Source organism: Pristis pectinata, chromosome 11, assembly GCF_009764475.1.
Source record: "Pristis pectinata isolate sPriPec2 chromosome 11, sPriPec2.1.pri, whole genome shotgun sequence".
Lineage (NCBI taxonomy): Eukaryota > Metazoa > Chordata > Chondrichthyes > Rhinopristiformes > Pristidae > Pristis > Pristis pectinata.
The window spans coordinates 27,145,851-27,162,734 of record NC_067415.1 but is presented as its reverse complement, the minus strand read 5'-3'; the positions used below and the strand labels follow the sequence as shown (position 1 = coordinate 27,162,734).

The following is a 16,884-nucleotide window of genomic DNA, read 5'->3' as shown; positions in this document are numbered from 1 at the left end:
TGTGGCAGCAGTACAGTGCAAGACATAAAGACTCCTTTAAATCTTTCCCCTCTCATCCTAAACCCAAGTCCTCTAGTTTTAAGCTTCCCTGCCCTTGGAAAAAGACCATGACTATTTACTCTACCTACGCCCTTCATAATTTTATAATGGTCTATGAGATCACCCCTCAGCCTCCTGTGCTCCAGTAAGAACAATCTCAGCCACTCTCTCACTGTAATTTGTTTCTAAATCCCTCAATTCAGGCAACGTTCTGGTGAATCTCTTCTGCACTCTTTCTAGCGTTACCACGTCCTTCCTATACACACAATATTCCAAGTATGGTCTACCCAATGTCTGGTACTGATGCAAAGTATTCATTCAGGACACCACACATATCTCCTGGCTCCACAGAAAGACTTCCCTTTTAGTCCCTGAGGAGATGTATTCTTTCCCTAGCTACCCTCTTGCTTCTAATGTATTTATAATATATTAGAAGCTCTTCAATTCTGTTGACTAGGTGCATTTCATGTCCCCTTTTTGTACTCCCAGACTCTCCTGTACAAACCTCAAAGGACTCACTTGATAACAATTTCCTATACTTGACAAATGCTTCCTTCTTTTTCCTGATCAAACCCTCAGTTTCCTTTGTTAACCAAGGTTCCCTAATCTGAGAATCTTTGCTTCCTACCCTTAAAGAGACATGCTTACTATTTCACTTTTAAATGCCTCCCACTCATCAAAAGTTGTTTTTCCTTCTAGCTGCTGCCCCCAATCTACTTTTGCCAGGTCATGTCTTACACTATTGAAGTCAGCTCTTCTCCAATTTAAGACCTTAACTCCAGGTCCAACCTTATCCTTTCCCATGACTACTTGAAAACTAATTGAATTGTCATCATTGTTTGCAAAGGGTTCCTCCACAGACACTTCCACCACTTGCCCATCCTCATTCCCTATAATAAGGTCAAGTACAACTCCCTCACTATAGGACTCTCTACATTCTGCTTTAAAATCCCTTCTTAGATGCACTTAACAAATTCCACCCCATCTTGGCTCCTTCCGCTAGGGCAATCCCAAGTTAAAATCACACAAGCCTATTGCTTTTACATTCTACTGCTATTTGTCTACATATTTGTTTTTCCTAATTCCATTGACTATTTGGAAGTCCATAGTATAATCCCCTCAAAGTGCTATCCCCTTTCTTATTTTGAAATTCTATACATATAGCTTGATTTCCGATCTTTCCAGGGTAGCCTCCCTGAGTAATGCACTGATCAACAGTCCAACACCTCCTCCCCTTTTGGAAACCACCCCCCCCCCCACCTCCATCACAGCTGAAAACTCTATGCCCATGAACAATGAGCTGTCATCCCTGCCCTTCCCTCAACCACATTTCTGTGATTGCCACAATATCATAATCCCAAGTGCCGATCCACACCCTCAGCTCATCCGTCAATATATGTTGCAGCAATCCAATATTTCTGAACAACCATCTATTAGACCCATTTTTAAGATATAGTGTGTGATGGAGTTGATTCACTAACACAATGCTCATTAGGTTATATAAATATCCTCAATCTTACAAATGAACTAAGAGTCAGGAAAGCAGCATGGTGGTGCCATGGCTTGCCACATGGCTGTTTCACCTGCAGATTCCCTACACAATGTGTACCTGATATTGGCTCTGTCATTAGAGAAGGGTGTCGCCTGAAGATCAGCTATTTCCTGCAAGGAAAATGAGGGACTCTGAGCTTCTTTTACCTTCAGTGGCTTACTCAATAGGTGTTGATTGATCACCTAGCTGCTCGCTTGGCTGGGTAATGTTAGAAAATGTTGGAAAAGATATAAAAATGAAAAATTTAAAGAATGCATGAGGGAAAGTAACCATCAAACCTAATTTAACAATACAGAGGATGGACTCACAGTTTGGAGACCTAATTTACATTGACCTGAAATTTCTGCATTTTGTCTTTCCCAACACTACAGTGTAAAGCTTGCAAAATTTGCAGCATATTACTTGCTATCACTACCCAACCCCCGGCACCCCCCCCCCCCCAGATCACACTTAGCAATTTTAACAGCTCTGAATATAATCAGCTGACTCAACCTGCCTTTTGTTAAACAAATAGTCAAGAGTTAAATGCTTCAGAATAATTGGTTGTATACATGACAAGATACTGTTATAGTTCTATGAGCCAACTAAGCTGTTAAAGTCAATTGTTGGAGACACACAAAACTGATTTGATGGTGAGACTCCATAACATTGCCAGTTTCAGAATGTGATTTACCATGGCAGAAAAAAGTGCCAGCCCTTTCTGCTTACATAAGGGAAGGATTTGCTTGTTTCCCTCTGGAATACAGTTGCACATATCCTAGTGGTTGGGTAAGATGATGTTGAGTAAGATGGTGAAGTGTTTGCAAATTGGGCAGATATAAGAACCTGATTTGACATGTCCTATTTTGTTCATATTTTAACATACATGAAAAATAGAGTTTTGGGACATTGTGCACAGTCACCAGACTGGCAATTCAAAGTCCTGGATACATAATCTGGAGGCATGCACTAAAATCCCACCATCATATCTTAGATATTTTAATTCAGTTACTTAAATAACTCTGGAATAAATGGTGATAAGAAACTGCTGGATTGTCATGAATACTCAACTGGCCACCTAAAACACCAAGAACAAACTGCTGGAGGAAGTCCAGGTGAAGGGTCTCGACCCAAAATGTCGACTGTCCATTTCCCTCCACAGATACTGTCTGACCCCCCCGAGTTCCTCCAGCAGTTTTTTTTTGCTTCCGGCTCTGGCGTCTCTCTAAAACACCAAAAAATGGAAATCTCCCATTGTTTTCTGTGCTAGCCGAGCTGTGACTTCAGATCCACAACAAAGTGTTTGACTTTCAACTTACTTCTGAATTAGTCTAGCAAGCCCCACTGCTGAAAGGTAATTGATGAGGATTAATTGGTGCATCTTTCAACAAAACCAATATCTCATGACTGAATTTTAAAAAATGCCCAATATGATAAAGTGAGCAAGACTTACATTACCCTGGTTATAACACAAGAACATAAGATTTATTACTCAAATTTGTCCCACAGAACATGCAAAATATTCCCTAATATGCATTTTACTCAATTCAATTAATTTCTGGGGAAAGGAAACAAAAAGTTATTCTATGTGCTCTAGTAGTGTTTTTATTTTCACAAATTCCTCCATACCCTTGTCTCTTTCTAATCTCTGTAACTTCTTCCAGCCTTATAACATATCAGGGGTTCTGCATTCCTGCAGCCTGTCCTTTTCTGCATAGCCCACTCCACCCAACCCTTCAATGGCACCTGTACCTTCAGTCATCCATGCTGTAAATTAAAATCAGAGGGTCTGATGAAGAGTCTTCGACCTGAAACACTAACTCTGTTTCTCTTCCCACAGATGTGGTCTGACCTGCTGAGTCTTTCCAGAATTTTGTGTCTTTATATCTGCACAATAAACCATGAAAATTCTTTGTTCATCCTTTCTGCCTTTCCACCTCTTTCTTCTCTCTCTCTGTCTTCAAAATGTTCTTTAAAACCTACCTCTTTAACTAAGCAGATCAAAAGACTCTCAGCTTCCAGTTTTCCATTATAAATTCAGTCAACTTTCATGATTTAAGATCCACATGGCTTAATTTTGGTAGACCTATTAAATATACCAGTTTGTAAAATAAACATACAAATTTGTGACAGCTCTGACTTCCAGAACAATTTAACTGCAACACAAGAAAAATCAAATAGCTTGAAGCATTACATCTTTCTAGATGTTAACAGCTTTGAAATTCATTGATTAGTTTAAAGGTAAAAATAAAACATTCAGAGTCCGGTGAAGCTATTCGTGTCTTATTGATCAGTACAGCAGAAAAATTATGTTTTGATGTCTTCATCCAGTAGAATGTTTTCATTCAGTGATGATGCAGACTGGCTCAGGGCACTCTTCTGAGAATTAATGGGTAGGTTTTTATAGTCTGAATTGCATTTGTACTCCATATTGTTGTGGTAAAGCTGAACATTAATAAAGCAAAAGTATAAATTAGTGTAAAAGTATACTGCCAACAGAATCTATTATGTATAAGAATGAATCTCAATTCATAATAAATGTGTGAGGAGATAATATTTCACAATACCAGATTGGGAGATCAATAATTCACCTTTAGTGTATGAAAGGTGATTAAAATTGGTGTGCAAGAAAAAATGAAAAGCACAACAAATAAAATTAAGATGAACTAACAATAACTCAGAACAAGCCCCATTCACACTAAACTAAATACACAACATTATAAATTATGAATCTATTGGGGAAATAATATGGCAATTTAATAACAGCAAGATTTTAGGTCTTGATCTAATAAAATCACTGGCCACTTTGGAGAAAAATTGTTGTGCGTCCCCAACAGGGATTGAAAATATTATTTTGACTAACACTTTCACAGAGTACTAGTGCCCCCTCCATTGACTCTATCTACACTTGCCACTGCCTCAGGAAAGCAGCCAACATAATCACAGACCCTTCTCTTCCCGGTCATTCTTTCTTCTTCCCTCTCCAGTCAGGCAGAAGATATAAAAGATTCAGAGAACCTACCACCAGGCTCAAGGACAGCTTCTGTCTTGCTGTTATAAAATTCTTGAACTGATCTCTCATACGTTAAAGATGAATTCTTAATCTCAAAATTTACCTCGTCATGGTCCTTGCGTTTTATTTGTCTACCTGCACTGCAATTTCTCTGTAACTGCAACACTATATTCTGCATTCTGTTTTTCTTTTTACTACCTCTATGTACTATGTACTATGGCATGATCTGTCTGGATGGCACATAAACAAAAGCTTTTCACTGTTTCTCTGTACATGTGATAATAATAAACCAATAAAGGATGTGATCTTGTTATACCTTGTGTCTTTCAGAACAGATATTAAGCTAAAGCCTATGATGATGGACATAAATTATTTCATGGCACTTATTTCGAAAAGAACAGGCAAGTTCCATTGGTGTCCCGGTCAAATTTATCTCTCAACCAACATCAAAGTTAAATCAACAGGCCACTTATCACTGACCATAAATGAGACCTTACCATGGACAAATTGGTTGCAAGTTTGTCTAGGTAAAAACAGTGACTAATTAACTTGTTAGTTACTGACTAGTAAGATGACCACTGATGTTCTGGGGCTATATAAATAGATTATTTTGTATGATTACAAGACCCTCCTTATCAAATACTATAACTATGCCAAGAGCTGCCCCAGTAGGTCTATGTTCACTTACAGCTACTTCAGCATCCGCAAGATGCTTTTCAAAAATGGAAACCAAGTCTGAAAATGCAAGTCTTTTTCCGGGATCAAGAGCCCAGCAGGATTGTATCACATTGTAGCTGCGGAAACATGGAAAAGGATGTCAGGAAATGGGAAAAAAATACATTGTACCAAAATAAATTAACCCCTTGAATCATTATAAAATATTCAAATCAAAGTGTTTGCTTAAAATGATTGTATTTGCAGCTTTGTTCCAACTGAGTGGTTAATAATTACTGATGGTCATGGTAGAATGACCACTGCTACACATTGCAATACAACACTTATTTATTGATTTCCTTCCTCTGAAAGGTACTTAACTTTCTTTAGATTGGTCCTGCAGTATTCACTAAAGCATGACAAACAGCTGGAGTTGCTTGAACAGCTTAACTTGTAAGGAAATGCTTCAATTACATCTTGTACCAACCAACATTCCAGATTCAGAGTCATGGGCATGAACACATAACCACAAATCTATGGGACATTATATTGAACCAGTGTGCTCGCTAACATTAAATATTTACACTTTTCACTTAATTGATCAAGAGGCTAGAATTGATGAAGAACATAGATCTCAGAAAATGAGTCTGGAGGAAATTACATGGATATTGAGAGATGGGTATCCAAAAACAGGAGTGGACAATTTTAAAATGAGCTATTGCTTAACAAGCGGCCAATTTAGCTCAGGGTTTGGGCAATAGATCCTATGTAGGCTTAAGGTGTAGAGGGTACAACAAAGGATGTTAGACAAGAATGTATTGGAATTGTCAAGGTTGTTGGCAACAAAGATAGAAGGAAGGTTTCAACTGCAGGTAAGCTGAGGCATTGTTACAGAGGTGGAAATAGGAAGCCCTAATGATCATGCATAAAGCTTACTCTCCTTTAGCTCTTCAACTTGCTGAGATCTTCTCACTCTTCCAGATGTATCTGGCTAGGATGATTCCTGCAAATTAAATTCTTCTACAAAACTGAGTATAGGAAAACTTACATTTCTTCTGTTGCATAAAATGGTTGGTCCATCTTAAATCCACTCTTAATTAACTTGTAAAAGTTTGTATCTACTTGGATTCCAGGATATGGATTGACACCTGAAGACATTCAATATGTGACATTAGGCAAGACAATTAAGCAGAAATCATGGGATAACATTTGGACAAAAAAATCCATCATTACCGAGTGAGAATATTTCCCATAATAAGATTCCATATGACCAGACATCACTACGAATTGTGTAACTGCCTTCAAACAAGCTTTCAGGAGCCATCCACTTGACAGGTAATCGTGCCTACATTTAATAGGGAAACAAAATAAAATAATTAAAGATGTGATAACATGGTAATAGGCTACCTTAGTAACTTTTTCTCAGTATAATGGAAGGTGCAAAAATGAGATCCTTCTGCTTAGCACATCAATATTTTCTTTAATAAAAGCAGAAAATACTGCAGTGACTCAGTAGGTCAGGCAGCCTCTGTGGAAAAGGGAACAAGAATTAATGTATCAGGGTGAAGACCCTTCATCAGATGGGAAAAGTGAGACAACAAATATATTTTCAGTTGGAGAGAGGGGAAGGGTGTACAAAGCAGAAGGAATACCTATGATAGGATGCAGACCAAGGTTGCCTAGGTAACAGACAGTCCTACCTAGAAGAGGGAAATGAGTGTGGGGAGGAGAGTAAATAGAGGGAGATGAATGATGGTAACGGAGAGAGGACAGACGCGCTGGAACTGTGATGCATAGAATGGAGCAGCTGCTGGAAATCTGCAATAAAAGAGAACGTTAGAAATATTCAGTAGCTCAGGTAACATCTGTGGAGAGAGGAAAAAATGAATTAATATTACAGGTGGATTATCCTGGAAGGCTGTCAACACACAAAGCAGGTGCTGCCAGTTCCCATCAATGGCTCACACACTGTACTGGCAAGGTTGTACCCCTGAAACCCTCATCTCAGTGTTAAATGGCCACTGCACTTGTCCTAGCCTGCCCAGTACCAATATTTCCATTGGCAAGATTACATATTGTGTAATTTAAAAGAGGTACGTGATAAATAGGGAGAGTATTTTAATAATGCCATATATGTCATATTAGCTTATGCTTCCAAGGTCAACATTTAAATGGAAACTGTCTTTGTTAATTGGTCATATAAATTATATCCTTCCCCAGTACTTGCACCATAATGGACCAATTTTCAACTTCCTCAGTTTATGCTGGAAAGAAGTTGCTAACCTTCACATGTCAGCTTCCCAGATTGCTATTTTATTGTATTAATTTTATTTAATCAAGGGCAGAAATAAAACATGTTAAAAAGAGATTATTATGTCTAAAATGCCATCCTTCTAGCACCTCTTCATCTGAATACTACAGATCTCTACTCCTCATGTCTAACATTGTGGTGGATCAGATACACGTGAAAGTAACCGTAGAGACACATAGAGGAAGCTTGTGGAAAGAAGTAGGGCAGTTGATGGCAGACATTAGAAAGCGCAGAGCAGCTGTGAGGTATGATGTACAATAAGTACGGAAGGAACTTGCATTTGCATGATGCCTTTCACATTTTCCGAATGTCCCAGTGCTCTTCATAGTACCTTGGACTGCACTCGATGTTCTGATGACCAAAGTGAACACAGCAAGATTCCATAAATATCAATGAGATAAATGACATTAGTATGCATTTTTTTGGCGTTAGCTGAGAGATGAATGTTGCATTCCTGCTCATCTCCAAGTTGTGTCATGAGATGTTTTATGTCCACTTAAAAAGGTAGACAAGAGTGGTAAGAGATAAGATAAAACATCAAGGGTGAGACCAATCAAAAGAAATCATAAAGGGATCAAGATACCTACATGAACAAAAGAGAGATCAATGCAAAGAAGAAAACAGAAACATGGACAGACAGAGAGTCATGTCAGAAATGCTGCATATCATGCAGACAAACCATGAGGAGATGAAGAGTTTGGAGCAGAACCAGAAACCGTAGACAAACAAAAGAAAAGGCATGAAACCAGAGAAAGGCAGAAACAGGCTTAGCAGAGGGATAGAATGTGAGAGACACACATAGATCACAGGAGATATAAAGTCTCACAACAGGACTAATAAAATAAATTCTGTAAAGAACCGATACTTGCAATAGATATAATGCTTTGAGGTTGCCTAGCAAATGATAAGCAATTTATATAATTCCTTGAAAGCTTAACAGAACTGATGAAGAGTCACATCAGTGCCATTAATTTATGTGTTCTTTCACTGAAATTGATGGATCCAGTATGCATTTGCAGTATTTTCTATACTTACCAGATATCCAAACATTTGCATGAATTCTTTAAAAATGTGCATTAGTAAATACATTTCCCCAGAAATATTCATTAATTATATCTCTGAAAAAGCTGAGCAAGCCAGAAAGCCGAGCTTGTGCTGAGTTAGCTCATCTTATCAACAGTAGCCAAGACAATGATTAACATTTCAGGTTTGTTATGGAGTGGAAAATTACGGTTTTTGCTCCCAATTGCTAACTAGCAACTGCTGCTGGAAGAGAGTAAAAACGTTTTTAAATTTTGCCACTTGTTCAAGAAGGGCAACTGCAGATTAGCTCTCCATTAAACAGCTCCTGATCTTCTTTTGGGCTAAGGTGAAAATGGGAAGGAGAATTGTAAGGGAGGTATACAGGCAGATGACTCCCTCTTGACTGATATACACTCGTCAAATACTAAAATCACTCCCAGCAGGTGTGAATGTCAGATTGGGAAAAGAACAAAGAACATAAACATAGACTTACATTGCCTCTAATGACATAGTTGGAATCTTGCATGATGTCCCTCGCCAATCCAAAGTCACATATTTTTGCTACTTTCCCATGTGTCACTAGCACATTCCTAGCTGCCAGATCCCTGTGAATACACTAAAAAGAACCAGTGATTAATTTACTGCAGTAATTCAGTCTGGCAAACTTTAAATACTCGACATAAAGACTGTTTTAGTAAGCTTACACTTTGTGAAGTGAGGAATTCCATCCCTTTGGCAACTTGGTATGAAAAGCTGAGAAGATCTTCAAATGTAAGGACGTGTAGATCATCATCTTCATATTTACTGGTATTTTGATAGTCAACTACACATAAAAAAATCCCAAAATTGTAATGATGGTATAATCATGAGTAAGTGGAGTATTTGTAGAGTCCCTTAAATGCTCCTTCCTAGACACAACACTATATTTGTGCTTCTTTGAAAATTCATACTAAATTTATTATTTACCATAACTACTTGTATTGTAAAACAGATAAAATTACATCATTCAGCTATTTGAGAAAATTGGCTCTTCCTCTCTTGTTTGGACTAGGGTTAGTTGATAAAAATTGCTTTTTAAAAAAATTGCACCTGCAGTTGATATTGAAATGTTTATAGTATTAGAGGAAAAGTTACTGAATTTAGAATGCATTCTCTGATATTTGTACAGAGATTGAGTATAAATTAATTCCATGTAAGGAGCTGGGATCTCCTGTCAAAATTTTGTTTCACATTAAGATTTATTATAATGTAAGAATAAAGTCACAGTAGCCACAAATTGATTATAATTAGTTTAAGACAGTAAGAATGATCAATGGAAAACTGTTTATCATTATCAGCTTCTTCAATATTTACTAGCCTTTCCACATTATCATATTTGCAACCTTATAGAATTATTAAAAGTAAATCTACAAGCATTATACATGTAAATATAGGTTATTTCTGAGGGTAAATAAAGCACTCCATTTTTTATTTCATAACAAGGTCTTCCTTATTCATGAATTATGCTGCATATGTCACTGCTTTACATTAGGTATTCCTGAGTATCATTCACCACACACCTAAAGAACTTGCTTCAGTGTCACTACATTCTCCAACAGCTCAGCCGTGGAATAAAAACAGCTGGAATGTGATTTATTCCTTGGCTGAACATCTTTAGTGAATTGCAGTCAAATGTGTAGTGTATGTATATCGTTACACATGAACATCTAGCAATAGAGAACTTAATGCCTTTTATAACATGCAGAGCACTGACCTTAACAATGTTTTTATTCCATCTGCTCCAAATTGAGATACTATTCACATACATTCTAATTCTCTATATTTTACACAAGTGCCAAAGAATCAGATGCTCAAGAACTCTGCCTGTTTTCTGCATACAAAACTTCTTACCTGTATTGATTGGGCAAGTTAGTTCATTCTCAATGAATAATAAATCACAATCACTTATATGTGAGAAGGTACCAGTCTTTCTGTTCATCGGTATATACGATTCATTTTGCAGAAAATTTCTGCCATTGTACCTAATCAAAATATGAAATAAATATATTATCATAATACCCAGAGAGGTGCGTTGATCACCATTTGCAGGAGGGATATCCTGTATTCAAAGGGGCTATATAGACCCTCCAGGCTTTATCTGAAAGTAACACTGGCAAGTGGTTGCTAGGGAGGTCTCCATTAGAAGCAACATTGTTCATGGTGCTAACCAGTATTGTAAACAACACACGATCTCACAAGTTTGGGCAAAGTGATTTCACACAGCTTCATTATACTTACAGCGCTTTCCTTCCCCACATTTCATATTCTACTAATACCTTTCTTTACAATGTACTCACACTCTCTCATACACAAACACACACATGAGCACACACAGATGCACGAAAGCACGCATGCACGCATGCGTGCACACACACACACAAGCTGCTTCTTCTCCCTTTTCTCTCCATCTCTCTCTGATATCACATTGCTGCTAATCTATTTGCCTTTCTCTCTTTCCCTGCTACTCTCCATGTGTGTGTGTCTCTCTCTCTGTACCAATCCCCCACTGCCCCCACCCTGCTTCTCTATCATTCCCATATCTCTCTCCCTCCTTCCCAATAAGCCTGTGTTCAACTCCTTTTGTTGCTCTTAGACTTGTTGCTAGTTGAGTGATCTCAGGGCCCATCCTCTACACGCAGCAGAGATGTTTCTAATAAAAGTGATTGTGGGAGAACAGAAGCCACACAGCAGTCGCATGTTATATAGGAATTAGATGGTTGCACAGTACTGAGCTGGGGAGGTTTTGCAAAGGTTAGTGCTGAGGTCCATTAGGCAGGGTTGTGAAGGGGGTCCTCCTGCTGCTCCCTGTGTCCCTGTAAATTGCACACAGACAGACAGACAGACAGACAGACAGACAGACACACACACACACACACACACACACACACACACACACACACACACACACACACACACACACACACACACACACACACACTAACAGTGTCAGACTCTCCTCATGCAAATCCCAGCCTCACTGTCTCAAGAACATACAATGACCATGACTCTATCACTACACTCCCCCATTAACTCAGAATACCCTTCAGCCTCACTCCCCCAGCACCTGCATTCACTTCATGACTCTTCCACACACTTATCCAAGAAGGCATGACTAATATAATGCCCACTCAACCACCAATTATTATCTATTTCAGGTGAGGGTTGCCAGGAGCAGACAGCTGGCACAACTTGGAGAGTGCGGGTTGACAGCTCTACAGGAGTGAACACTAGATTGAATGACAATCCTCAGAGACTACAAGAGGTGGAGCCAGTTCAAGGCCTGCTGGGTATGTACTGATCACATCACTTCACTTATTGGTACAGGGGTCTATCAGTGACTGCATCTATATCCAGGTGGGATCATTTTCAAGCACTTTCAACGAATGGAGCATATTGACATTAGGAGGATATTAAATTGGTGGATTAGTCAGGTGAAAACAATGTCCCACAGGATGCATATAACAGAGCTGCACTTGGATTGGCAAACACCTCAACAGAATCAGAGGTTTACGCATTACTCCCTTCACAATCCAGTATGACATGTCAGGGGAAAGCACCATACCAACATCAACACATATCTGCATCAAAGATATGTGACTAAGGTTTCAAATCAGTTTCAGCCTTCATTGAAAACATTTGTCTCCTGAACACATTTTCAGTAATGGCAGCTAATTCTGGGTCATTATTTTCAGTTTAAGCTCATCTCACAAGTGACACAAATAACAAATGTCACCCTCAAATTATCTCTAAGTCATTATTTCCTGAAAGGTGCTGGCTGTGGTTTACTGCATGTGTTCTATTGCAGCTTGGAGGTATGCTCAATGATGGCATATTATATTTGCTGGTGAATGTTGCTGGAGTAACCAGTAATCTTCTGTGGGCTTCTGCAAAGAGGCAGAAAGAGAGCCCCGAGATACTGTTTGTAGCCACAGAGGAGTCATACACTGGCTCCTGACCATGGGGTACCAATTGGTATGCCTGCAGTCTGATAAAGCAAGCTTGGGTACATTGGCGAGAACAGTGCCTGAGAGCAAAATGCCACAGGAGAGATCCTGACATCCACAGAGAGGACCTGCAGTGAAAACTGGACTCCCACAGTCCTAGGCAGAAAATAGTGTCCACAAGTGATGGTGCCCTGAGTGTACAATTGTCATCACAGCTTCCAGAACTATGTCAAGGCCAGCAAATAGACTGCGAAACATCGTTGTTTGTTCCTTGATATCCTGCAATCCGTGGAAATTATTTTTCCCTTCCCCTTAGTTGCAAAACTCTTTGCAAAATCTTTTTGAGTAGACTGGTTTACTATAATCAAATACAAGCTATATTTACTGATATCTTAAAGAAATGACTTGAATTTGTATAATGCTTTCATGTTCTGAGAATATGTCAAAATGCTTCATAATCAATTAATAAATTTCATACAGAACAGAGTCATACAGCAAAAAAACAGGCCCTTTGGCACATCATGTCCAGCCAACCACCACTCATAGATTACATCTATTTTAAATATTTTTATAAGCATGTACGACACTTGTTGATTAACAGACATTACAGAAATTTATAACAATTGTAGAAAATAACAATATTAATCAGATAATTTCAGTAAAAATGCATTTTACCTTAACTGTTGGTCATTGTGAAGGTTGTGATAGAAGCTGAAGTTATTATGTGCAAAGACATCTGTTAACGTCCTATGAAATTTCTCCCGGTTATTTCTTAAGTAATTAAGAAGGTCTCCATAGCAACAATATTCAAAGATTAAATAAACTGGACCTAAAACAGCACAAATTAAAGCATACATAAATAGCATGATTTAGATACGAGGATAGTGTCAATATTTAGGGTGCAGTTACTTACCTGAGTGAGTGCAAGCTCCTAAAAGGTTCACAATATTTTCATGGTTCCCCATGTGAATCATCATTTTCAACTCAGACATCAAGGCATCTTTTTCAGAAGGTTCATATTTTTCTTTTCAATGGAGAATGAAAAAAATCATCAGTCTATTGTTTTAATTTAAATCATGAAGTGTGTGTGTGTGTGTGTGTGTGTGTATGTGTTTGTGTGTTAAATGCTTCAAGGACTTTTACAAACCCTCCTTGAAAAATTGTGACATTGTCATCAGTACATGGGAATCACTGACCTATGATTGCTCATAGAGATATCTAGAAATGCAGAGAACCTCAAGAGCACATGGGCTCCAAGCAAAATGGCAGAAGGAGCACAGAACCTTACAAGTGACTCACTAGCCAAGCATCTCCTGCTCCACCTGGAAGAATATGAAGATCCCACATCATTGGCCACTTCAAAACCCACAGAAATGGAGTCGTTCTCAGCCCCAAGGGACTGTCAACAAGAACAGACCAAATGGTAGGTAATGAACTCAGAGAAAGGCAGGTTTCAAAACTTGCTTTAGTACAGTTGTAGCCTCCAACTATCAAAGTTTCAATACATCATTTATACCATTATTATTTATGAGTTATCCAATCAGTTGGACAAATGTATTATTACTTATTTTGATTAAATTGTATCATTATGATAACTAATCTGTAATGTTGGGAAATAACTCATTTCTTTCTACCTTCTATTTAAATGATCTTTTAATTACAATACAACATGGGCACATCCCTCCCCACCTTTCGTAGTATCTAGAGGCGGCGCTGGCTCAAGAAGACAACATCTATCATCAAAGATCCCCACCATCTAGTCCATGCCATATTTTCGCAGCTACCATCAGGCAGGAGGTACAGAAGCCTGATGTCCCACACCACCAAGTTCAAGAACAGCTACTTCCCTTCAACCATCCAGTTCTTGAACCAACTGGCAAAACCCTAATCACTGCAGTTTAGCAACACTATGACCACTTTGACCACTTTGCACTACAATGGAGCTACAATGGACTTCTTTTATTCTATTTGTGTTCTTTCTTGTAAAAATTGTGTATAGCTTATGTTTAATTTATGCTTTTCTTGTGAATGCTGCTTATATGATGCTATGTGCCTGTGATGCTGCTGCAAGTAAGTTTTTCATTGCACCTGTGCATACATGTACTTGTGCATATGACAATAAACTCGACTTTGACTTTGAATCATTGCTTCTTCTGAAACCTTTAAAGTAAAGCTGTGTTATGTTGAATGACATACTGTGTAGATATGTCAGAACCATTCAGTTTTAATCATAACTTTATAAAATCATCTTGGCAAATATTATTATGATAAATTAAATAATATTCCAAATGCAAGATACAAAAACAACAGAAAGTTAACAATAACTTGCAATCAGCAAAATGCTTTTCTCAAAGGTCATGTGTTGTCGCTTTTATTTTTTATTAAATGAACAGATATAAACTAAAAATCTTTCAATAAATTTAATAAATTAATGCATGTGAATAGACAATTCCATGCACTATTCCTATTTGAATGGTTTCTTGAGCATAAATATCTTATTTAAAAGAAAATCATAAACTGAACATACCCTTTAACATCTTCACAGCTACCTTGACAGGAACATCTACTTTACTAATTCCATATGCTGTAGCTTCAACTACTTTTCCAAATGCACCAGAGCCAAGTACATTCCCTGCAGGACAAAACCAATTAGCAAAGAACTGGACCAAATTTTATTTACAGTTCATACATATACTAGACAATGATATCAAATCAAGAATGATTATTTTTGTATATGAGAAAAGAAATTGCATGTAGTTTTAAATGGCAGTTAAGTAGATACCAAAAATTTCATATACTGTTTTTTGTTTCTTTTTAAAATCCTATTTGACCTGCTGTATATCTCCAGCATTTTATTTTGGATGACACCAATTCAGTATTAAAAGTAAACACATTTTCAATAAATTATCACCAAGAATTGCATAGGAAGTTCTTTCAGTGACATACAACAGAAAATTGACACTTTTTTAGAAGAATGAAACACAATGACAATCATTTTCATGTTGCTTTATGACAATCAAAATTCCCACACTAGAAGTGCAAATGATGGGGTACTGAAAGGCAACATGGACCATGTTGTCCATCTTTGGGCACAACCAGGACAACATGGTCTTACCAACACAATGCCAGACTAGGGTAATCATTAGGTAAGTACATTACTTATCTTTATTCTTGCCCCATCACCTCCACAATCAATTCCACTCGAGCAAGCACTGATCTCCAGCCTGATTCTCCAATCTGCACTGCCCAATCCCGTTTTTCTCCGTAATCCCAGCCACCATGTGCTGCTGGTCCACTCTTAACCCTTTGTCTCACTCCTGTCAATGACCTCTTCCTCCTGGCCCATTGACATCAAGGAAGACATCTCGGAAGTAATTGGTAATTGGTTCATTATTGTCACATGAACCAAGGTACAGTGAAAAGCTTTTGTTTGCATGCCATCTAGACAGATCATTCCATATGTCAAGGTAATACAACAGAAAAAAAAAACAGAATGCAGAATATAGTGTTATAGTTACAGAGAAAGTGCAGTGAAGGTAGACAAATAAAGTACAAGGGCCATGATGAGGCAGATTGAGAGATCAAGAGTTCCTCTTTAGTGTATAAGATGGGAGGGGCAGGAGAGAGCATGACTGGGGTGGGAGGGGTCCTTGATTATGTTGGCTGCTTTCCCAAGGCGGCAGGAAGTGTAGACATGTCATCAGAACAGATACGGTAGATATGGAGAAACTGAGAGACGTGAGTGCTCACAGGAAGCTGAGTGGGAAGAAGTATAATCAATACTATATCAGTGCTTCTGGGTTGTCATCCTTTTTCCTTAACCAAGGCTTCCCCTCATTCATAGTAGATAGGGTTCTCAATTGTCTCTCTATTTCCTACATGTCTACTTTCGTCCCTCTCCACTCAGCCCTAACACGGATAAGGTTCCCTTTGCTGTCATCTTCCATCCCACCAGCCTCCACATTCAACAGAATAGTCTCCATAATTTCCACCGCCTTCAATGAGGTTCCACCAGCCAACACATTTTCCCCTCCCCTCTCCCTTCAGCAGCCCATAGGTGTTGCTCCCCTTGCAACTCCCTGGTGTGCTCTTTCATCTCCAACAATCACTCCTTCTCATGGTATTTTCCTACACAACCTCCACTTGCTTTTTTACCTCTCCCTCCCCACCATCCAGGGAGCCAAACAATTCTTGCAGGTGAAGCAGCAATTCACTCACCCCCTCTTCCAACTGAATATATTGCATTTGGTGTTCAAAGTGTGGACTCTCTATATTTAAGAAGCCAAATGTAAATTGGGTTATCGCTTGGCTGAACACCTCCGCTCAGACA

At 38.5% G+C, this 16,884-nt stretch overlaps 1 protein-coding gene across 1 annotated transcript in view; it reads right to left on the bottom strand.

Annotated features, from left to right (window-relative positions):
* Positions 1-2,079: 2,079 nt before the first annotated feature.
* Positions 2,080-16,884, bottom strand: part of flt3 (fms related receptor tyrosine kinase 3) — a 74,035-nt gene continuing 59,230 nt past the window's right edge. Inside the window, exons 16-25 of the mRNA XM_052026213.1 lie at positions 15,082-15,186; positions 13,468-13,578; positions 13,230-13,383; positions 10,462-10,592; positions 9,276-9,394; positions 9,065-9,187; positions 6,471-6,582; positions 6,286-6,385; positions 5,272-5,377; positions 2,080-4,015 (exon numbers count right to left, since the gene is read on the bottom strand). Coding sequence (XP_051882173.1) covers positions 3,878-4,015; positions 5,272-5,377; positions 6,286-6,385; positions 6,471-6,582; positions 9,065-9,187; positions 9,276-9,394; positions 10,462-10,592; positions 13,230-13,383; positions 13,468-13,578; positions 15,082-15,186 — 1,199 coding nt within the window. The 3' untranslated portion in view covers positions 2,080-3,877. The remainder of the gene's footprint in view (positions 4,016-5,271; positions 5,378-6,285; positions 6,386-6,470; positions 6,583-9,064; positions 9,188-9,275; positions 9,395-10,461; positions 10,593-13,229; positions 13,384-13,467; positions 13,579-15,081; positions 15,187-16,884) is intronic.